Raw genomic sequence first — 23,433 nt, 5'->3', positions numbered from 1 at the left:
GATATATTCACAGAGCACAAGCACACACAGCTTCCAACATGGCAGGCAGCTCTCTTGGATGCCTCCGGAAATCTGCCTGGTTCTGTTTAATTATTAACAGTGTAGTTATAGTACACAATACGTCCACATCCACAGTGGGGAGCTACAAACATTACAAGCTTACAGACATTACACTTCTCCCTCCTTAATGAAGAAGTTATTATAACAAACATCATACATAAGTTTCATGTTGATACATAACACAGGATATAAACTTTTTTTTTCCATATTTACAAATTTAACTTTACCACTTGTTTTCTGTTTCGAAGTGGATACCTTCGCTCTTGAACAGAACCTTCCAAACATGGTGTCGAATCTAAGCTCATCCGAGGCTCATCCTGAGGGATGTTTTCCTCCACGGAATTTTCTTGATTTTCATTTGAACTCACTCTAACTTCAGGCTCTTTGTTTTCCTGACTCTGACTCAGACTTTCATTCTGATTCTCTCCTGGATTTGTTTCCAGTACATTGGATTTAGGATTTGCTACTGGTGTATCAAAACTATCTGATGAGTCAGAAATAATTGAATCATTCCCACCTTCAACTCCTTCCATGTCTGTAGGTAAAATATGATCAATATGAACTGTTGTGTATGCATGCCTGTTTACTGTGTGATGTGTGATGTCTGTAACACTGTTATGCCACGTTGAATGTACCCTTATACAGTACACACCTTACTGGTACACCGGAGGGTGCTGCTGCTGGAGACCTAGGGGTTGCCTGCACACGGCAGGTAACCCAGTATAAAAGGGAACTCACAGCTTGTTGTCGTCACTCAGGAGCTGCAAATAAAGGACTACAGGTCAACAAAGTTTAAGTATCATAACCTGCCTCGTGGAGTCATTACTAAAGATGCCTACATACACCACAACTGGTGACCGGAATACGAGGTCATGAACTACACGCTCAACATGTCCAACCTCAGCAACTTTCAGCAATTTACAGAGGGGGAAGATTGGGACGCTTTTGTGGAAAGATTGGAACACTTCTTTATAGCCAACGACCTGGACCGGGACACACCGGCAACACTACCGAACAAACGCAGGGCCATCCTGCTTAGCAGTTGTGAGCCCACCATCTACGGTCTCGTCAGGGACTTACTAGCCCCGGAGAAGACAACACCAAGAGCTCGAAGCAACTTGTAACAATCATACAGGAACAACTAAAAACGAAAGAAAGCATCCTCACAGCCAGGCACCGGTTCTACACTTACCGGCGACCTGAGGGCCAAGAAATTGCCAAGTATGCTGTACACTTAAGAAGACTAGCTGCACCGTGATTTTGGCGACCACCTTAATGAAGCACGAAGGGACATATGTGTCATCGGAATCAGCAACGAAGGCCTCCTACACAAATTGCTTTCGGCTGACATCACGGTCACCCTGCAGAAAGCAATTCAAGTGAGCCAGGCCTACGTGGTTTCGGCCAGCAACACCAGGCGAATACTGACCCAGGACTCTAAACCGGCGAGCGCAGTGCGCCGCATGGACACTTCTAAGGGCAGAAATGCTGCCCCGCGTCCCACAACCCTGAGTCCGCCACATGGGGCAAACCAGATGGCCCCATGCTAGCGCTGTGGAGGAAACCACAGGGCCCACCAGTGCCGCTACAAAGACTATGCATGCAAAGGCTGCAAAGAGAAAGGGCACCTTCAGAGAATGTGCAGAAAAGGCTGTACTCACCGCGTCTCTGATGAGTTGGCTGATCACCGGGGCTCCGACACAGAGGAAGATGAAGCTGCTCAAACCCTGGAAGAGTATGGAATCTTTACCTGCTCCAACAGAAGTTCTCCGTGGACGATGGAAGTAGACATCGACGGGGTCCCAGTCTCCATGGAGATCGACACAGGGGCGAGCCAGACTGTGATGAGCCAAATGACCTTTGAAAAAATTTGGATGAATCCTGCCACTCGACCAAAACTGTCTCCTGTCCAGGCAAAGCTGCTCACTGACACCAAAGGTAAAATCTAAATCGTTGGCAGTGTAGACGTCCAGGTCTCCCAGGGTGGCGTGTTGAACAAACACCCCCTGTGGATTATAGCCGGCGACGGTCCAATGCTGCTGGGCAGGAATTGGATGAACCGGGTCCACATCAGGTGAAGTGGCCCTGTGGAAGAAAAGACCACCACAGCCCTCCTGCAGGAAAGCCAGGAAATGGCTGCAGCACCAGCAGCACAAGGAGAAACACTTGTAATCAAAATGGCCACCACCATAGCACCAATGAGCATGGAGGAGCATCACATGACACCGAGCGGCCAATCGGATTAAAAAGGCTCCCTTAAAGGATACCGGTAACCAAAGAAATTTAAAGGGGAAGTTTCAACTATTTGAGTACACGGACTTTAAAGCTAAAGATGCGATTAAAGGGTGCAAGTATGGGGAGCGGGCGGGTAAGTGGAGCTAAGTCCACGGCCAGATCAGCCATGATCTTTTTGAATGGCGGAGCAGGCTCGGAGGGGCTAGATGGCCTATTCCTGTTCCTAATTCTTATGTTCTTATGTTCTTATGTTCTAATTATGAAAATGTATGCAATGTAACAATGAATTGTGATGCTGGTTTAACTAATGTGACGAATGATATGAATGCAGGTGTCAGTATGGTTAAGAACAAGTTTATTATGCTTAACAGTAATGATAGAGATTGTGAAATGCCGAATGTAACCATGTCTCTTGATAGAGATTGTGAAATGCCTAATGTAACCATGTCTGTTGAAACCAGGACACCCAAAAGTGATGCAAATGCTAGAATGTATAATGCAGACTCGACTATGTGTGATCAGAGCCAAGGTGTCATGTATACCGGTAGGACACTGCCAAAGGACATTGGGTCCTACAGGGACTATGCTGATGCCAATGGATTCCCCCTGTGGGAGACCCCCAGGTCCAGCAGGCTACCTGACCATGAGGCCTGGACCTTTGGAACGAATGTGATGCCCCTTGCAGGACACACACACAGGCAGTGGGAGCAGACCCACTACAGGGACAGTGGTCAATGAGCAGCCCAGCCACCACCAATGGTAACCTGCACCAGATAAGCCCTACAGCCCCTGGCCACCAGGGCCAACAACAGGAGCATGAGGCCAATACCCTCCAACTTCCCTGGCAAACACTGGGATAACCTGACCCTCATCCCAATTGGTGGACAAGGAGCCCACCCAGTCTTGTGGCCCTGTCCACCACCCCACAACTACCCACATCACAGTGTATACACACCACCCACTGCTGCCGTGGCTACCTCCCCGAGGGATCCCACAACAGTGACACCCACTTGGTTTGTGTGTGAGGGAGGGGAAACGTACGAGGCCAGCCTCAAGCACAGGGGTCACACCTGGCAACCACACAACCCTCACCACAACCCCCCATAGCCCATCACTGATCACCTCCCCAGGTCATGACAATAAGGATATGAAAAATGCTCAGGGGGGAGTATTGTTGTTTATGCATCCCTGTTTACTGTGTGATGTCTGTAACATTGTTATGCCACGTTGAATGTACCCTTATACTGTACACACCTTACCGGTACACCAGAGGGTGCTGCTGCTGGAGACCTAGGGGTTGCCTGCACACGGCAGGTAACCCAGTATAAAAGGGAACTCACAGCTTTTTGTCATCACTCAGAAGCTGCAAATAAAGGACTACAGGTCTACACAGTTTAAGTATCATACCCTGCCTCGTGGAGTCATTTCTAAAGGTGTCTACATACACATGAACAAACCTAACCTGTCCCTTATCAAACATCTTTACTAAATATGTGCGAGGACCACATATTTTAACCACTCTTCCTGGTAACTACTTTACCCATTTATGGTGATGGTTCTTCACTCTCACCTTCTGGTTTAATTTCACACTTTTCTCTTTGACTCTACCTCTATCATGATTCTCTTTCTGTCTTAATTGTGTCTCTTCTACGGACTGTGCCAAAATTGGCTTTAACAACGAGAATCTGGTTCGTCGCTGTTGTTTGAGAAACAACTTTGTTGGTGTTCTACCAGTAGTTGTATGAGGAGTATTTCGATATGTAATCAAAAAATTAGGCAATTTATGATCCAATGACAACTGTCGTTTCCTTGGATTTGGATCTAACATTTGTTTTATGAGGGCACGTTTTACAATTTGTACAGTGCGCTCTGCTGCACCATTCGAAGCAGGGTGGTATGGTGGAACCTTGGTATGTTTCACACCATTTTTGCTCGTGAATTGTGCAAATTCTTCTGAACGAAATTGTGGTCCATTATTCGAAACAATCTCTTCAGGGAAGCCAAATGAAGAAAATAATTTTCGCAAAGTGTCCAATGTTTTACTTGTTGTTATTTTCCACCTTGGAAAGACCTCAACCCACTTTGAATGGCTATAGAAATATAGAAAATAGGCCCTTCGAGCCACAATCATAATGAACAATTGTTGTCCTTCTAGCTCAGCAAAATCAATATGTAGCCTTTGCCACACCCTGGGAGGCCATTTCCATGGCTATAATGGTACTGGTGGTGGTTGCTTGCTTACCGATTGACATGTCGTACACTGACTCACGATGCACTCTATATCTTTATCAAGACCTGGCCACCATAAATAATTCCGTGCAAAACTCTTGGTCAAGCACATTCCCAGGTGCTGGTCATGGAGGTCTCCTAATAATTTGGACCTGAATTTATTTGGTATAACCACTCTTGTACCCCACATGATACAATCTTTATCGACTGATAATTCATTCCTACGAATGAAGAATGGATGTGTATCTTTGTCTGTTACCTGATTTGGCCATCCATTTACAATATACTCATAAACCTTTGACATCACTGGGTCACATTTGGTTGCTTTACCAATCTCTTCAGCTGTGACTGGCAGTTCATCAATGTATGAAAAATAAAACGCTTCTTCAGTATCGGGTGTAAATTGTGATGGGGAAGGCAATCTAGACATTGCATCAACATTACTGTGATCAGCTGATCATCTGTATTCAATATCATATGTATATGCTGACAAAATCAAAGCCCATCTCTGCATTCTGGCTGCAGCTAATGTTGGAACTGGGGACTTTGGATGGAGGATTGCTGTTAGGGGCTTATGGTCCGTAACAATGGTAAACCTACGACCATACAAGTATTTGTGAAACTTCTTGACCCCAAAAATTAATGCCAAAGCTTCCCTTTCAATTTGCGCATAATTACTCTCACTGGCACTGAGAGTGCGTGAAGCAAAAGCAATTGGTCTCTCCTCCCCACTACTTAATACATGAGAGATCACTGCCCCAACTCCATACGGAGAGGCATCACATGCTAGCTTAATATCCTTAGATATGTCATAGTGAACTAACATGGTGCTCTCTACCAATTTGCTTTTATACTCCTTGAATGCTGTATCGCATTCTTTTGACCACTTCCAATGGACCTGTTTTTTCAAAAGTTCATTCAGTGGATGTAATATTGTCGCCAAATTTGGTAGGAACTTCCCATAATAGTTCAAAAGACCCAAGAATTAATGAAGTTCAGTGACATTCCTGGGAGTGGGTGCATTTCTAATTGCATCCAATTTTTCCATGGTTGGATGTAAACCATCTTTGTCTACTCTGTACCCAAAGTACTCCACTGAGTTTTTAAATAACTCACACTTACGAGCAGACACTTGTACTCTGTGCTTCTCTAGCCATTTAAGGACTGCATTCAATATGTTATTATGAATTTGCCTATTTGGTGCTGAAATTAGTATGTCATCCAAATAACATACTACCCCTTCAATACCTTGCAAAATCTGGTTCATCCCCCCTTGGAATATGGCAGGGGTGGAAGACACTCCAAACGGTAGCCTATTAAATTGATATAGGCCTAGATGAGTATTTATAGTCAATCATGACTTGGACTCCGCATTTAGTTCAAGCTGTAAATAGGGCATTCGTAAGATCCGGTTTTGAGAAGATCTGACCACCTGTCAGTGTTGTGAACAAATCTTCTATATTCGGCAATGTATTGGGGACATTACCCTCTAGAACCTGGTTTACGGTTACTTTATAATCACCACACAATCTTACCTTACCATCGGACTTGGGTACAACAACAATGGGTGTAGCCCAATTACATCGATCTATCTTACAAATAATGTTCTCAGTCTCTCGTCTTTTGAGTTCTTGCTCAACTTTCTCCTTGAGTACATATGGTACGGAACATGGCTTGTAGTAAACCGATCTAGCGTCCTTCTGTACCCTGACACTCGTCTTGAAGCCTTGGATTGGACTACCCGTTTCGCAGAACACCTTCGGATACTTCTTGATAACCTCATCCGTTGATGAAAATCTCGCTTCCACACAGAAAATCTTACTCCAATCCAGCTTCAGTGAGCTCAACCAATTTCTTCCTAGTAAAGCAGGCTTGTCTCCTTTCACTACTATTAGACGCAATTTCTGAAATTGATCTTTATATTTCACCGGTACGGTGATACGACCTGCCACAGGAATTTTCTCTCCCAAGTAGCCTCGCAGCTCTATCTTGGATTTCTCCAGTTGGAAATCACGCAATTTGTCGCGGTATAGTGACTCCGGTACTACACTCACGGATGCACCCGTGTTAATTTCCATTGGTATCTTGAATCCCGCAACATCTATGTGGATTTTGATGCTTTCCGAATCGCTGTCCGTTAACCTCGTGCTCCTGACGATGTGTAACTCTAACATCTCCTCGTCCTGTTGTAGTTCTTCCATGCTATGTAGTCTCTTGGGATTTCTACTCATAGCTTTGAATGCTGGACTCATAGCTTTGGAAGCTGGTTTACCCTTCAGTCATCATGCCTTTGCAAGATGCCCAGTCTTTCTACAGAAGAAACACTCTGCCTTCACGTATGGACAACTTTGAGCAATGTGTTGTCCCAGGCACCTATAGCACGACTTCGATGCTCTGTTAGAATTTCCAGTTTCTGAGACTTTGGGCCCCCACCATCTTTTACTTTGAACCTGCAGGTGATTTACCTCGGTTGACTGACGACCGTAATTATTATTTAATTCTCGGGAATATTGTTTAACCATGCCCATCGACCTCGCTGTCTGACAAGCAATCTCAAAAGTGAAGTCATCCATTGTCAATAACTTCCTTCTGATCGCATCATTTTTCACCCCACAAACAAAACGATCCTGTAATGGTCGGTTTTGAAAGTTTCCAAAATTACAGTGCATCAATAGCTTTTTTAATGCTACGATGTAATCACTGATACTTCAATCAGCCTTTTGATTCTGAATCCCGAAACGATAGCTTTCAGCAATTTCTAACAGTTTGGGGTTATAGTGCTACTCCAGCTTAGTTAAAATCTCTTTAAGCGTTGTGTCCTTTGGCTCATCAGGCACAAGCAGATTTACAAATGTGTCATATAATGCCGGACCTGCCTCCGATAAGAAGGTCGCTCTCTTACGTTCCAACACAGCCCGGTTCTGGACTGCATTGTGTGGAATTTGATTATGTTATTTGCAATGAAATACATTTCTAGCCAATCCGCATACGCTTAAAACGGTCGTGTCTATATTCCCCCAAATGTCCGATTACACCTGCCATTTTAATCTCTAGCTGTTCACACCGTGTGCTGTATTTTACCTCAGATTTTGTAGCCTTTTTCCAAAGACAGAAACTTCCAAAGTCTCTCTGTCGGCTGGCTGAATCCTTCCCCAACAACATTTAAGCTTTAAATCATCCGAAAAATCCCATCTCAATTGCCAAATGTGATATATTCACAGAGCACAAGCACACAGAGCTTCCAACATGGTAGGCAGCTCTCTCAGAAGCCTCCGGAAATCTGCCCGGTTCTGTTTAATTATTAACTATGCAATTGCAGTACACAATACGTCCACATCCATAGTGTGGAGCTACAAACATTACAAGCTTACAGACATTACAGAGACTGGAAGGAAAGAGAGAGAGAGAGACTGGGAGAAGAGAGAGAGAGAGAGAGAGAGAGAGAGAGAGAGAGAGACTGAGTGGAGAGAGAGAGACTGGGGAGAGATAGAGAAAGAGAGACTGGGAGGAGAGAGAGAGAGAGAGAGAAAGAGAGCGAGACTGGGAGAAGGCAGAGAGAGAGAGAGAGAGAGAGAGAGAGAGAGGGAGGGAGAGATAGAGAGAGAGAGAGAGCGCAAGAAAGAGCGAGAAAGCGACTGGGAGGATAGAGAGAGACTGGGAGAAGAGAGAGAGAGAGCGAGAGAGAGAGACTGAGTGGAGAGAGAGAGACTCGGGAGAGATCGAGAAAGAGAAACTGGGAGGAGAGAGAGAGAGTGAGAGAGCGAGACTGAGAATGCAGAGAGAGAGCGAGAGAGAGAGAGAGAGTGAGCTCAGTGAGAGGTCAGGAATTTGTGGGGATTAGGGGTAAAAAGCACAGAGAGCACAGTGTGGACAGGCAAGAAGGTGAACCAGGTCTAACGGGGGCGTGGGAGTTGAGAACGAGAACGTGATCCAAATGGTAAGATTGATCACATTCTTCCAACCCCATTGCCTTTCGACTCGTACCATGTTCTCCCTCTCCTCCTCCTGGTTGATTTCTCAGTAAGCTCAATGCGCATGTGGCAAGTGACATCTTCGGACTGGACGAAATCCGGAAGTCACGACACTGTTACCATTCACTTCATACTCAAAAAACCTGTTGACAATCCGTGACCCACACACAATGCCCCATCTATGGCAGAGGGCGGTGGAGGAGATTAAGTTCGGGAACATGCTGGGGGAAGAAGGACATGAATCCGTGGGGGCGGGGGTGGGGGGGCTGGGGGTTGGGAGCTGGGGGAAAGAGAACTTGGGCAGAGGAAGGTGGTGCAGGAAGGTGGTCAGAACTTGGGCAGGGGGAGGTGGTGCAGGAACATGTTCAGAATTTGGGCAGGGGGAGGTGGTCAGGAACTAGGGCAGGGGGAGAAGGACAGGAACTCGGGTGGTGGGGGAGGAGGTCAGGAACTTGGACCAGGTTTGGTGGGGGTGGGGGGAGGAACTTGTTTGGGGATGGTGGGAGAAAGTCTTAACCCGTGAGAATGAGTCATGTCTGTCCCAAGTGAGCTCTGTTCTGCAATCAGGACTTGGCATTAAGGGACCCAATCAGAGCTTTAGGTGTTACAAACTGAAGAAAACATCTGGTCAACCTGCATGCAGTTGTAGGATCTAGCCAGGAGCCGGCACCTCACAACTTGAGCCTCTTCGGGGAAATCCCCTCCGTGCCTTTCAGTTCTGCGCAGAGGGGTTTCCTGTATGGGCTGCTCCTGCACACTCTCCACCTTGCCATCCTCATCTGCTGTCAGGACACGCCATGGTGCACCATCTTGCCGTCCGGAGGAGGCGGGGTTCCCCAATGGAGTACACTCTACGTGGGAGTCCTCCCCCTGTTTATTGGGGACTTGGCCTGGAGGGTGGTGCATGGAGCAGTTCCGTGCAATAAGTTTTTAAGTCGGTTCACCTGCTCCCAGGCCGCCTGCAATTTCTGCGGTCTAGAAGAGTCCGTGTTCCATGTTTTTATGGAATGCACGAGGTTGCAGCCCCTATTCCATTATTTGAAGGGGCTGCTCCTCAAATTCTGGTTGCACTTTAGTCCCACACTCCTGATCTTTGGGCACCCTGTGCGGAGGGGAGCGGGCAGGTCTGAGGACTGCTCCTGGGCACGGCCAAGGGGGCCATAAGCCAGTCCAGGCAGCGGGCGGTCAAGGGGGTCGTTCAGCCTGACTGCCTGCCTCTCTTCCGTGCTTACATCCGAGCCAGAGTGTCCCTGGAGATGGAGCACGTGGTGTCCACCGGTACGCTCGCGGCCTTCCGCGAGGAGGTGGACACCAGAGGGAATGGAGTGCATCATCACCCCCGGCAGCCAAATTTAATTTGATTATTATTGTTTAAAGTTTCATTTGTTTAATTGCCGGTTTTAGTGCCTCCCTCCCTTTTAGCCAGGGGGTACTTGTAAAATGTGGTTTTTTTTGTGCCCTCAAAAAATCCCCCAAAAAACAAAAAAAAACAAGGGGGCACTTGTTTAAAAATGTTTGGTGTCCCCCCCCCCCATTTAATCAGGGGGCACTTGATTTATTGTTTTACAAGAAGAAGAGTTGTAGGATCTGGCCAATGTGCAACAGCCTCAGGTTTTGAGCCTCAGTGGTGTCAGCCATGTTGATAAAGGTGAGAAAAAGGACAAGGAGGAAATTGTACAATTAATTTCAAATCTATCTGAATTTTAAAATTTATATTTTAATTGTATAAATATCACTAACCTTTTTCATTTTCTCCTCATTGTATCTATGGGCTCTGTGATTCCTGCTTCTTGCCCCATTATCTGTGAGCCTAGCTTGGATATGGCTGTTGCAGACAATATTACTCACCTCCCTGTTCAGCTTCCCCAGATTTGACTGGGTAGACAATTCCCCATCTCCTACCCCTTGCTGTTAGCTATGGTGCTTGTGCCTGAAGTGCCGAGAATTGGAACGACTTCTCCATCACCCTCCCATCTCCTTCCCCCTTCCGCTTCTCACTGTCCTCCCTCACTCTCTCCTATCTCTGTCTTCTTGCCCCCTTTCTCTCCCTTGCCAATTACCCTCTTTTTCCTTGCTTTTCTTTTCTCCCCCTTCCCCATTTTCCTGCCTTGTTGCAATTATCTCCCATCAACCTCTAACACTTATTGACCTAAAAATAACACTTACTCTCAGCCATAAGAGATTGATTAATAATATAAATCAAAATATCTAAAAATAAAACAGAATGTATAACTTTAAAATGGGGACAGAATTACGATTGTGGCCCGTTCCAATTATCCCCCGTTCGCTAACCCTGTTTCACTATACTTGTGCAGCACTATAAATGATGGACTAGCATTTCTAATTTTATGTTTATTACTTTTTCTTCATTTTAAATCTTGTTAGAATATATGATATTTATGTACATAAGATAAGGTCTTCTTTATTACCATCTGCCTCTTAGCCCATTGCGCAAATCAATGTTAGAAGCACAATACCAACATTGAAACATTTTTTATCCTCTTAAGGATTTAGTAATAAAAAAAGTGAGAAAAATTAGCTGCCTACCATGACCTGTTCATTGATGTTCTTCAATGCTTCCGCTTCCTCTTTAGTTTTTGGAAATAATCGAATTACTTGATCTCTAGTTTCAAAAAAAGGCAAGTTTATTTTTATTGTAAATTTCTCTTCAAACATGCAGCATAACAAAACTTTGCTAACCATGCTTTATCTTTCAAACTATATTTTGATTTATAATTTTAATCACTAAATCTATGGTAGCTGGCAATTTAAATGTTCTACTTTAACAAAAAATAATATTTCTATAGAATATATACTTTTCCCACCAAGTAGTTATTTATTTTAATCACCCAGAATGTGGACTATTCTTGGAGATTATGACATCAAATTCAGTTTGGTCCCTATTTTCTGCTTCGTTGCGTCCCATAAATTACTGCAACCGGGGAGAGATGGCATGTAAATATGGGCACAGATCACTTGTACTTGATTTCTGCCCATAATGACCATTTCCATTAGGCATTATGACATGTGTAGGAAGCCCCTGCCAGAAAGATACCATCACTTCCTTATAATAATGCAGCAGAGGTGATGCAATTTTGACGTCCATGTTGTTTTGCAGCACTTACACTCGAGCATCAATATGGATAATCAATATGCCCATGCAAAATGGGCATCCGGGATCACAAGGATACAGAAGCTTTGATTTAAAGGGTCAGAGGAAGGGACAGTCTTTGTAAACTTAGTCGTTCAGATGCCTTTGATGAAAAGCTTTTGTGCAGTTGTCGCATTTTGCTTTGATCCTCATACATTTGGACAATGGGTTTCCCGGAAAAGGAGGAGCAGCAACAATAGCAGAATGCAAGGCAGGTAAGGTTGCACCACAGGAGAGCTGTACCCACCCACTTTTGACCACTCACTCACAAACACAAAAGTACACGTAAATTTGATTTTTCCCAGGAACTCTACATCCAAAGGCTCCGATTTAAAAAGGAGACACTGGCAGAGTTATGCTGCCTTCTGTAATCTGACTGGCATTCAAACTCTAATACAAGTGTGGCATTGCCAGTGGCTGTGAAAGGCACGTGAGTCTTACATTTTAAACCTCAGGCTTATTCAAGGCATGTCGCAAAGCTATGCAATTGGGAGTGCATCCTGGAGTGCCAAACAGGCAACTCTCCTCACACCCACCTCATGCATTTTAATATCCACTTTATAAACCATGAAATATGGGGTTAGGTGCTTAGCTGCTCTGTTATGTCCCATAGATTATGTTTCATGACTTCACATTGGGTTTCTATTTACTTAATTTTGCCTGGTATTTCTTTCCCCTCATCCCCTTCATTCTGGGCCAATGTTTTGAACAAGTTTAATTGCCTTTTGAGCCTGTCCAAAGGCTGTAAGAATTGTTGCTTTCTTTGCGGCCACTTACCTTTAAGTTGCAGCACCCCCTTTAAATTTCATCTAAAGTTTGATTAGATGTGACAGGCGAAATTTTGCATTATTTGTTATGTTCTGCCTAATTGAAGCAGTTGAACCTCTGTTACCTATATATACACCTCTTTACAGCTGAGATAGAACACTAAAATAAGAACATAAGGGACAGGATTAAATTAAAGGAGAGAAATCTTGAAAGACTGTATCATCTTTCAAGTAAGGAAAGTAAAGCTGGATCTAAAATGTCCTGAATTTAGATAAGGTGTATAAGAGAAGCTCTTTGGTAATACTATCGCAGAGATGCTTGAAGAAGAAAGGTGCAAGTCATGTAAATTCCATCGTGACTGACCTCAACTTCAGGATTTTCGCATAATGATGGGTAATGATGGTGAATGCTTACATTTTGCTGACATTACCCATCGCAAAATGCAGGTCTCTATCGAAAAAATCCACAATCCTACTCTCAACTAACATTCTTAGTCCCCTTCAGTTAAATAAATGATTTGGAATTGTGTTGCATTCCTCTTCCAAGTAAGGTGTCATCCTTGACTCAGTGTTAGCACTCTTTCCTCTGATTGAGAAAGTCATAGGTTCAAACCTAATTCCATGGTTTTGAGTGCATAATCTAAGCTGAAACTTCAGTGCAGTGCTGAGGGAGTGCTGCACTCTTGGGAGGTGTGACCTTTCAGATGACATGTCAAATCAAAGCCTTGGCTACCCTTTCAAAAGAACGTAAAAGATCCCATAGCATTACTTAAAGAGCAGGGAGTTGTTCTGGTTTCCTGGACAATATTTACTATTCAACCAACATCACTAAAATAGTATTTATCATTGGTATTGATCTAACTGCTGTCTGTGGGACTTTGCTATGCATAAATTGATTGCCGCATGTCCCTGCATGAAATAGGAATTGGGCCTGCTATTAAATTCAGACATACTTTAGGATGTCAATTTGTGATCAAGCTTTGCACACGAGCTGAGGCAGCAGCAAAAACAATTATAGGAAAGTACCTAGTCGCTACAGGATGTAGCCCAGCTACTAGAAACCGCAACCTTGGCTACCTGAGTACTGTTAGACGAGCAGACAGTGATGGCAATCACAGGTCAAGATGAACAAACTCTTTATAGGTAAGAGCATCTACCGTGGTCTAGAAATACAGACCATGGAGCTAAGAAAGGTAACACGGCCTTGTTAGCCCACTAGTTAGGCGCAACTTAGAAATGTCAAATACGTGCTGTGGAAACATTTTCAAATGTCATAAGCTTATTGATGCAATTGTAGTGTAGCCAGGTGGCCATGTCCTGACCACAAAGGTCATGTAACTGGACAATGAATGTACATGCCTACTTGCTTTTTGCATAACTGTCACGGACCAAGAGCGATTCTCTGAGATCAAGTCGGGATGGCTTCGTGAGGGGCTAACTAGTGACACTCGATTTCCCTTGCAAGTAAATAAACGACTCTGACTTTTCACAGACTTCTCGTGGTGTATTTATTATTATACCACATTACTGCATTACAACCGTAACCACACTTCCAAAAAGTATTTCATTGGCTGTAACGTGCTTTGGGATGTTCTGAGGGGTAGTGAAAGGCGCCATATAAATTTTAAGTCTTTCTTTCTTAAATAGTACTTTTATTTTGTGGAATCATTTCCACTTGAATTTGATAAATGAACCAACTCTCAGTGTGGTCCAACAGTGAACTGAGTCATGGAGAAAGATTTTCTTTATGTAGCATGAAAACAACATTAATTCACTAGGCAGTCACAGCAGAACACTGAAGATCTGAGCAAGGATTCCAATTCTTATACCAGTTTTTGTTGCCAAATTTACTTCACACAGATCAAATGTGACAATGAAGCCAAGGAGCTGAATTCCTTGAAGACAATTTGCAGTCTCTGGAGAACTGGGTCAGCAACTTCACAGTTGCTTCAGCATTTGCTATTCAAAGGCTCGACAAATGCGCTGGGCATCAAAAGAAACACTCAGTTTGAGTCATGATACTGAAAGTGTGACAAATCAACTGTTTGCTCTGAAACCAAATCAGCAATCAGTTTTTCATTGATTATGGTTTCTACAAGCTTTAACACAATTAGCACGGGGGATATTAGTAATTATCAGGGTAGATTTTAAACTCTCGTCTGGCTGGATGGGCCTTATTATCACGTGCTGCTCACTAGCAGGAAGGTAGGTCCAGGATGGGAGGAGCACTCCTGCTCCTACTGCCCCAGAAAAATAATTTTCCACTTACTTTTTTGAAACGTCTTCCTCCTCACTGCCCGGCACAAATTGTTGAGAAGCATGCATAGCACACACGGTGCCCAGTGTAAATCAAAATTGGATTGGTGTACATAGGAATCTGATTTGCTTGCAGTAATAAGGATCCCACCTTATTCAGGCAGTCACCTGTGCCATCCAGTGGAAAGCCCTAGTAAATCTGGAGGTGGAGTGGAAATGGGATTGTTAGGTGATTATAACTCTATTAACTCTCCATTCTCCTGGGTGAGACAAATTAAAATCAGCCCCATCAGGGCTAACTTTAATCCCTTCATGAGAAGAGGTGGAATGTTTGCTGTTTTTCATTCAGATTGAAAATTAGTGCTACCAAAAATATATGTTCTATACAACCAGTATCTAAAAGTTTCCACGCTGATCAATAGTCTGTCTATACTGAGGTCATTTATTCACTGAATCTAACCAACCCACAGTAAATTTAACGAAGAATAAAGTGTAAAAAGAGCATATGTTGCCAATTTCAGCTCGTCTCAATTGAAAAAATGCATGCATTCATTTCTTAACGAATTTGGATCAAGCTTATGTAACATATAATCCAAATTAATTCGAAACTTATTCCATAACGTGATAAATACAGCTTTTTGTGCTACATAGAACAGAAACGTAGAACTGCCAAAACTGAAGTTTCTTGAGCATGACTATCAACAGCCGACAGTCAGTCAGTCAGATAATTCAGATCTTGTTAATCCGACCTTTGCCTGCTTTCCTGTGTAAGCCACTTTAGCATAAATGCATTCAAAATTTCTGCTTTTGTTTCTTCGAAGTTTCTGGCTAATGTATTGTCATATCTTTAGAGAGCACACATCACACAGCCTGTAAGATGGCTGCAGGCTCCAGAAACTTCCCCTGCGAGTCAGGTGACCTGCTCTTTATTAAACAGCACCAGCTGTAGTAACACAAGCATCCAGAGTGTGGAGCTACAGGCATTATACTTCTCCCTCCTTAATGAAGAGTTATTATAACAAACATCATTCATAACTTACATGGTTATACATAACAACGGATATGGACTTATTTTGCCAGATTTACAAATCAAGCTTAACCACTTGTTTTCTGTTTCGAAGAGGATACCTTCGCTCTCGAACAGAACCTTCCAAACATGGTGTTGAATTTAAACTCATTCGAGGCTGATCCTGAGGGAAGTTTTCCTCCAAGGGATGTCCTTGATTTTCATTTGAACTCATTCTAACTTCAGACTGTTTGTTTTCCTGACTCAAACTCAGAATTAAATTCTGACTTTCTCTTGGATTTGTTTCCAGTACATTGGATGTAGGACATGCTACTGGTGTATCAAAACTATCTGATGAGTCAGAAATAATTGAATCACTCCCACCTTCAACTATTTCCATGTCTGTGGGTAAAATATCAATGTAAACAATCCTAACCTGTCCATTATCAAACATCTTGACCAAATATGTGCGAGGACCACATATCTTCACCACTCTTCCTGGTAATCACTTTAACCATTTATGGTGATGGTTCTTCACTCTCACCTTCTGGTTTAATTTCACACTTCTCTCTTTTACTCTACCTCTATCATGATTCTCTTTCTGTCTTAATTGTGGCTCTTCTACGGACTGTGCCAAGTTTGGTTTTAACAATGAGAATCTGGTTCGTGGCTGTCGTTTGAGAAACAACTCTGCTGGTGTTCTACCAGTAGTTGTGTGAGGAGTATTCCAATATGTTATTAGAAAATTAGCCAATTTGTGGTCCAATAACAACTGTCGTTTTTTTCGATTTGGATCCAACATTTATTTGGTGAGGGCACGTTTTACAATTTGTACAGTGCGCTCTGCTGCACCATTCGAAGCAGGATGGTATGGTGGAACCTTGGTATGTTTCACACCATTTTTGCTCGTGAATTGTGCAAATTCTTCTGAATGAAATTGTGGTCTATTATCCGAAACAATTTTTTCTGGGAGGCCAAATGAAGAAAATAATCTTCGCAAAATGTCTAATGTTTTACTTGTTGTTATTTTCCACATTGGAAACACCTCGACCCACTTTGAATAGCTATCAATCACAATGAACAATTGTTGTCCTTCAAGCTCAGCAAAATCAATATGTAGCCTTTGCCACACCCTGGGAGGCCATTTCCAGGAATGTAATGCTACTGATGGTGGTTGCTTGCTTACCGATTGATATGTTGTACACCGACGATGTACTCTAAATCTTTATCAAGACCTGGCCACCATTAGTAACTGCATGCAAAACTCTTGGTCAAGCACATTCCCAGGTGCTGGTCATGGATGCCTCCTAATAATTTGGACCTGAATTTATTTAGTATAACCACTCTTGCACATAACATGATACAATCTTTATCGACTGATAATTCATTCCTACGAATGAAGAATGAATGAATATCTTTGTCTGTTACCTGGTTTGGCCATCTATTGCAATATAATCATAAACCGGGTCACGTTTGGTTGCCCTCCCAATCTCTTCAGCTGTGACTGGCAGTTCATCGATGTATGAAAAATAGAACACCTCTTCCCTATCGGGTGTAACTTGTGATGAGGAAGGCAATATAGACATAGCATAAGCACTAATGTGATCAGCTGATCATCTGTATTCAATATCATATCTATATGCTGACAAAATCAAAGCCCTTCTCTGGATTCGGACTGCAGCTAATGTTGGAACTGGGGACTTTGGATGGAGGATTGTTGTCAGGGGCTTATGGTCCATAACGAGAGTAAACTTACGACCATACAAGTATTTGTGGAACGTCTTGACCCCAAAAATTAATGCCAAAGCTTCCCTTCTGATTTGCACATAATTACGTTCACTGGCAGTGAGAGTGTGTGAAGCAAAAGAAATTGGTCTCTCCTCCCCACTACTTAATACATGAGAGATCACTGCCCCAACTCCAAACGGGGAGGCATCACATGCTAGCTTGATCTCCTGACATACGTTAGTGAACATGGTGCTCTCTATCAAGTTGCTTTTACACTCCTTGAATGCTGTATCACATTCTTTTGACCACTTCCAATGGACCTGTTTTTTCAATAGGACATTCAGTGGATGTAAGACTGTAGCCAAATTTGGTAGGAACTTCCCATAATAGTTCAAAAGACCCAAAAATGACCAAAGTTCAGTGACATTCTTGGGGGTGGGTGCATTTCTGATTGCATCCAGTTTTTCCTTGGTTGGATGTAAACCATCTTTGTCTACTCTGTACCTTAAGTACTCCAGAGTTTTGAAATAACTCACACTTGCGAGCAGCCACTCGTACTCTGTGCTTCTCTAGCCGTTTGAGGACTTCATTCAATATGTTATTATGAATTAGCCTATTTGGTGCTGGTCATCTAAACAACATACTACCCTTTCAATCCCTTGCAAATCTGGTTCATTACCCCCTTGGAATATGGCAGGGACGAAAGACACTCCAAATGGTAGCCTATTAAATTGATATAGGCCTAGATGGGTATTTATAGTCAAGCATGACTTGTACTCCTCATCTAGTTCAAGTTGCAAGTAGGCATTCGTAAGATCCAGTTTTGAGAAGATCTGACCACCTGTCAGTGTTGTGAACAAATCTTCTATATTTGGCAAGGTATTGGGGATGGTTACTTTATAATCGCCACACAATCTTACCTTATCATCGGACTTAGGTATAAGAATAATGGGTGTAGCCCAATTACATTGAGCTATCTTAGAAATAATGTTCTCAGTCTCTAGTCTTTTGAGTTCTTGCTCAACTTTCTCCTTGAGTGCATATGGTACACGTTATATATGTGGACTTGTATTTCCTTTGTACAGCCACCAGAGGGCTCTTCCCCTGGAGTCCCAAGGGATCCCATAATCCCTTGGGAGCACAGGTACTTAAGGAGGCTTCACAGGTTGGAGAGGCACTCTGGAGACCTGCAATAAAAGACTACGGTCACACTTTATTTTGAGCTCACAGTGTTCAGTCTGACTCTTTCTCCATACACAACAATATGGAACACAAAAAATCTCACTCCAATTCAGCTTCAGTGATCCCAACCAATTTCTTCCTAGTAAGGCAGGCTTGTCTCCTTTCACTACTATTAAAGACAAGCTCTGAACTTGATCCTTGTATTTCACCGGTATGGTGATACAACCTACCACCGGAATGTTCTCTGCCGAGTAGCCTCGCAGCTCTATCTTGGCTTTCTCCAATGTGAAATCCCGCAATTTGTCAAGATATAGCAACTCCGGTACCACACTCATGGATGCACCAGTGTTGATTTCCATGGGTATATTGAATCCTGCAACATCTATGTAGATGATGATACATTTTTGAATCGCCATCCATTAACCTTGTGCTCCTGATGATGTTTAACTCCAACATCTCCTCGTCCTGTTGTTGTTCTTCCATGCTATGCAGTCTCTGGGGATTTCTACTTATAGCTATGAAAGCTGGTTTACCCTTTAGTCGGCATGCCTTCACAAGATGCCCACTTTCCCTGCAGAAGAAACACTCTGCCTTCACATATGGACAACTTTGAGCAAGGTGTTGTCCCAGGTACCGATAGCAGGACGTCAATGCTCTGTTCCCATTTCCAGTTTCTGAGACTTTGGGGCCCCACCATCTTTTACTTTGAACCTGCAGGCGATTCACCTCGGTTGTCTGATGACTGAAATTAGTATGAAATTCTTGGGAATATTGGTCGGCCATGCTCATCGACCTAGCTGTCTGACAAGCTAAATCAAAAGTCAAGTTAGGCGTCGTCAATAACTTTCTTCTGATCGCATCATTTTTCATCCCACAAACAAAGCGGCCTCGCAATGCTCAGTTCTGAAAGTCTCCGAAATTACAGTGAATAGATAGCTTTTTTAATGCTACAATGTACTCACTGATATTTTCTTCGGCCTTCTGATTTTGTATTCCGAAACGATAACTTTTCTGCAATTTCTAACGAAACGGGGCTGAAATGTTGTTCTACCTTAGTTAGAATCTGTTCCAGCGTTGTATCCTTTGGCTTGTCAGGCACAAGCAAAATTATCAGCATGTCATACAACTCAGGCCCAGCCTCAGTTAAGAATATTGCTCTTTTTCATTCCAACACTGCCTGGTTATTGTCTTCATTACCAGGAATTTCGATTATATTATTTGTAGTGAAAAACATTTCTAGCCGATCCACATACGCTCTGAAACTTTCACAGTTGCGTTGAAATTCCCCCACATGCCCGAAAATTCACATAGGGGCAGCCATTTTGATTCTGGGTGTTTAACCAAGTGTGCTCGTAATTTACCTCGTATTTGTAGCTGTTTCCAAAAACCAAGAGGCTCTCAAAGTCTCTCTGTCGGCTGGCTGAATCCTTCAACAAAAATTCCAGCTTTCTATTATCCGATTTGATCCCATTCTCGTCGCCAAATGTCATATCTTTAGGGAGCACACATCACACAGCCTGTAAGATGGCTACAAGTTCCGGAAACTTTCCCTGCTGGTCAGGTAACCTGCTCTTTATTAAACAGCACTAGCTGCAGTAACACAGGCGTCCACAGTGTGGAGCTACAGACATTACATGTATGTCAGAGCTTCATGTATTCTATGCACCAATTAAGACACAGTGCAGTGCAGCGAACCTGTTACTTCAAGGTATCTTCAGCACTATAAATTTAAAATGCTGGAAATACACAGATCAATTAGCATTGGTGAAGAGAAAAGACAGGTTACTGACATTTTGGATGTGCAACTTTATATTATGCACCCAAAGTGCCAATGACCTGTCTTTTCTCTTTTGTGATGTTGACTAACTTGATTTGTATTTCAATCATTGTCTGTTTTTCTTTCAGTCCACATAAGTAATTAGAATAATAATTGCAATAAAACCAGACAGCCAACAAATATAGAGTGCTGCAGTTCTTTAGTTCAAAGTGTTAAAAAGAATTAAACAGAAACAGGTATCCATATTTTCAACTTCAATCACTTCCATTAATAAATGTGGTCTTCTTGAATCAGCACCCGCCCCCCACCCCCTCCCCATGAAACATGTCACAAATGCAGTACTTATTCACGTGCAGAAAAACGCATTCAAAATTTGCGAAGTGCGACCACTGCTCAGTCCCCAGGAACGGACGACACACGCCTGGAGCGGACGCTCACATCCATCTCTCTCGATTCCTCTTTCGCTATCTCTCTCTCTGCCCCTCCCTCCCTCCTCATGTACCTGTCACTCTCCCACTCACTCGCTCTGTCGATCTCTCTCTTTCACTCCACACCCTCTTCTCTCTCTCTCTCTCTCTCCATCCGCTCTCTTGTCTCTCCCCTCCTCTCACCCCCTCCTCTCTTTCTCACTCTCCCTCCTCTCCTCCCTCTCTCTCACTCCCCCTCTCTCCCTCCCCAACCTCCTCTTCTCTCTCTCCCTCCCACCCCTCTCTGTCTCTCTCTTCCCAAACCTGCTTTCTTTTTGCTGTCTTCTCTCTCCCCAACTTCTCTCTCTTCTCTCCCCAACCTCTCTCTCTCTCCTTTCCCCCCAATGCCCCCTCTCTCTCCCCCAAACCTCTCTCGCTCCATCCCCAAACCTCTCTCTCTCGCTCTCCCCAAACCTCTCTCTCTCTCTCTCCCAAACCAGCTTTCATTTCTCTCTCCCCAACCTCTCTCTCTATTGCTCTGTCTCTCTCGCTCTGTCTCCCCCAACCTCCTTCTCTCTCTCTTCCTAAGATCCTCCTCCTGTTCTCTCTCTCCAACCTCCTCCCCCTCTCTCTCCCCAACCTCCTCCTCCCCCTCTTTCCCCCAACACTCCTTCTATCCCCCCACAACACTCTCTCTCCCCAACACCTCTCTGTCTCTCCCCAACCACTCCCTCCCTCTCCCCAACCCTTCTCTCTCTCTCCCCCCCAACCCCTATCTTTATCACCCCAATCCCTCTCTCTCTCTCCCCCCCCAACCCCCATCTTTATCACCCTAATCCCTTTCTCTCTCTGACCCCCAACTTCTCTCTCTCCCCACAACCCTTTCTCTCCCTCCCCCCAACCTCCGCTCTCTCTCCCTCCAATCTCCTCCGCCTTCTCTCTCTCCCCCAACACTCCTTCGCTCTCTCTCCCCCCAAACACCTCCTCCTTCTCCTTCTCTATCTCCCCAACCACCACTCTCTCTCTCTCCCCCCAAACCCTCTCGGTCTCTCCCCAACTCCTCTCTCTCTTCCCAAACCGGTTTCCTTTTCTCTCTCTCTCACCCCCCAACCTGCTCCTCTCTCTCTGCCCAACCTCCTCCTCTCTCTCCCCAACCTCCGCCTCTCTCTCTTCCCCCCCCCACAACTTCTTTCTCTCCCTCTCCCCATCCACTTTTCTCTCTCCCCCCAACCTCCTTCACTTTCTCTCAGCAACCTCCTTCACTCTCTCCCCAACATGCTCCTCTCTCTCTCTCTCTCTCTCTTCCCCCAAACTCCTCATCTCTCACTCTCCAGCCCCCCAACCACCCATCCCCCTAACACTCATTTTCTCTTTCACTCTCTCTCCCCAACACCTCACTTTGTCTCTCCCCAACCACTCCTTCCCTCCCTCTCCAACCACCTCGTCCTCCACACTTCCCCAACCTTCTTCTCCTCCTCTCTCCCTCTCCCCGCAAAACCTCTCTCTCGCTCCCCCCCAACCTCTTCTCTTCCTCTCCCCCCGCAAAACCTCTCGCCCTCTCCCTGCCCAACCTCCTCTCGCCCTCTCCCTGCCCAACCTCCTCTCGCCCTTCCCCACCCGCCTTCCTCTCGCCCTCCCCCGCCCATCCCGCCCAACCTCCTCTCGCCCCAAGCCCCTCTCGCTCTCCCACCCATCCTTCTCCTCCTGTCTCTCTCTCCCCCTCTCCTCTCTCCCCCCTCCCCCCCCCAACTTCCTCTCTCCCACCACTCCCACTCTCCCCTCTCTCTCTCTTCCCCAACCACACTCTCCCTCTCTTTCCCCCAACCACCTCTCTCTTCCCAAACCTGTTTCCTTTTCTATCTCTTCTATTTTCCCAACCTCTCTCTCTCTTTCCCCCCACTACCTCCTCTCTCTCTCTCCCCCCAACCTCCTCCTCTCTCTCTCTCTCTCTGCCCAACAACCTCCTCTCTCTCTCTCTCCCATGCTCTCTCTCCCCAACTTCCTCCCCTCTCTCCCTCTTTATCTTCCCCCCACCAATGTCCGCCTCTTTCTCTCACTCTTCCCAATTTCCTTCTCTCTCCCCCCTGCCCAACATCGTTCTTTCTATCTACCCCCAATCTCCTTCACTCTCTCTCCCCCTCAACACTCCTCCTCTCTCTATCCCCAACTCTCTCTGCCCAACACCTGTCCCTCCCCCAACCACTCCCTCCCTCTCTCTCTCCCCCAACTCCTATCTGTCTCTCCCCAATCCATCTCTCTCTCTCTCTCTGTCCCCACAACCTCCTCTCACTCACCGCAATCTCTTTCTCTCTCTTTCCCCAACGTCCCTCTCTTTCCTCCAGTCAACCTTCTTCCCTCTCCCTCTCCCTCCCCCAACCCCCCTCCCTCTCTCTCTTTCCCCAATGTCCTCTCTCTTTCCCTCCAGTCAACCTTCTTCCCTCTCCCTCCTCAACCCCCTCCCTCTCTCTCTCTCCACAACTACTCTCTCTCCCCCAAACCTGCTTCCTTTTCTATCTGTTGTCTTTCCCCAACCTCTCTCTTCTCTCTCTCTCCCGCAACCTCCTCCTCTCTTCCCCCCAACCTCCTCCTCTCTCACTGGCTCTCTCTCTCTCCCCTTCCCCCAACCTCCGCCTCTTTCACTCTCTCCCCCCCCCCAACTTCCTT

General features: G+C 44.8%; 1 protein-coding gene across 1 annotated transcript in view; it reads right to left on the bottom strand.

Moving 5' to 3' along the window:
* The window catches only part of cpa6 (carboxypeptidase A6), a 256,586-nt gene that overhangs the window by 221,094 nt on the left and 12,059 nt on the right, over positions 1–23,433 (bottom strand). The window contains exon 2 of the mRNA XM_070884632.1: positions 11,043–11,118. Coding sequence (XP_070740733.1) covers positions 11,043–11,118 — 76 coding nt within the window. The remainder of the gene's footprint in view (positions 1–11,042; positions 11,119–23,433) is intronic.

The sequence above is a fragment of the Pristiophorus japonicus genome, chromosome 1 (assembly GCF_044704955.1).
Source record: "Pristiophorus japonicus isolate sPriJap1 chromosome 1, sPriJap1.hap1, whole genome shotgun sequence".
Lineage (NCBI taxonomy): Eukaryota > Metazoa > Chordata > Chondrichthyes > Pristiophoridae > Pristiophorus > Pristiophorus japonicus.
The sequence above is the reverse complement of the archived record's forward strand: the minus strand, read 5'-3'. Positions and strand labels throughout refer to the sequence as shown.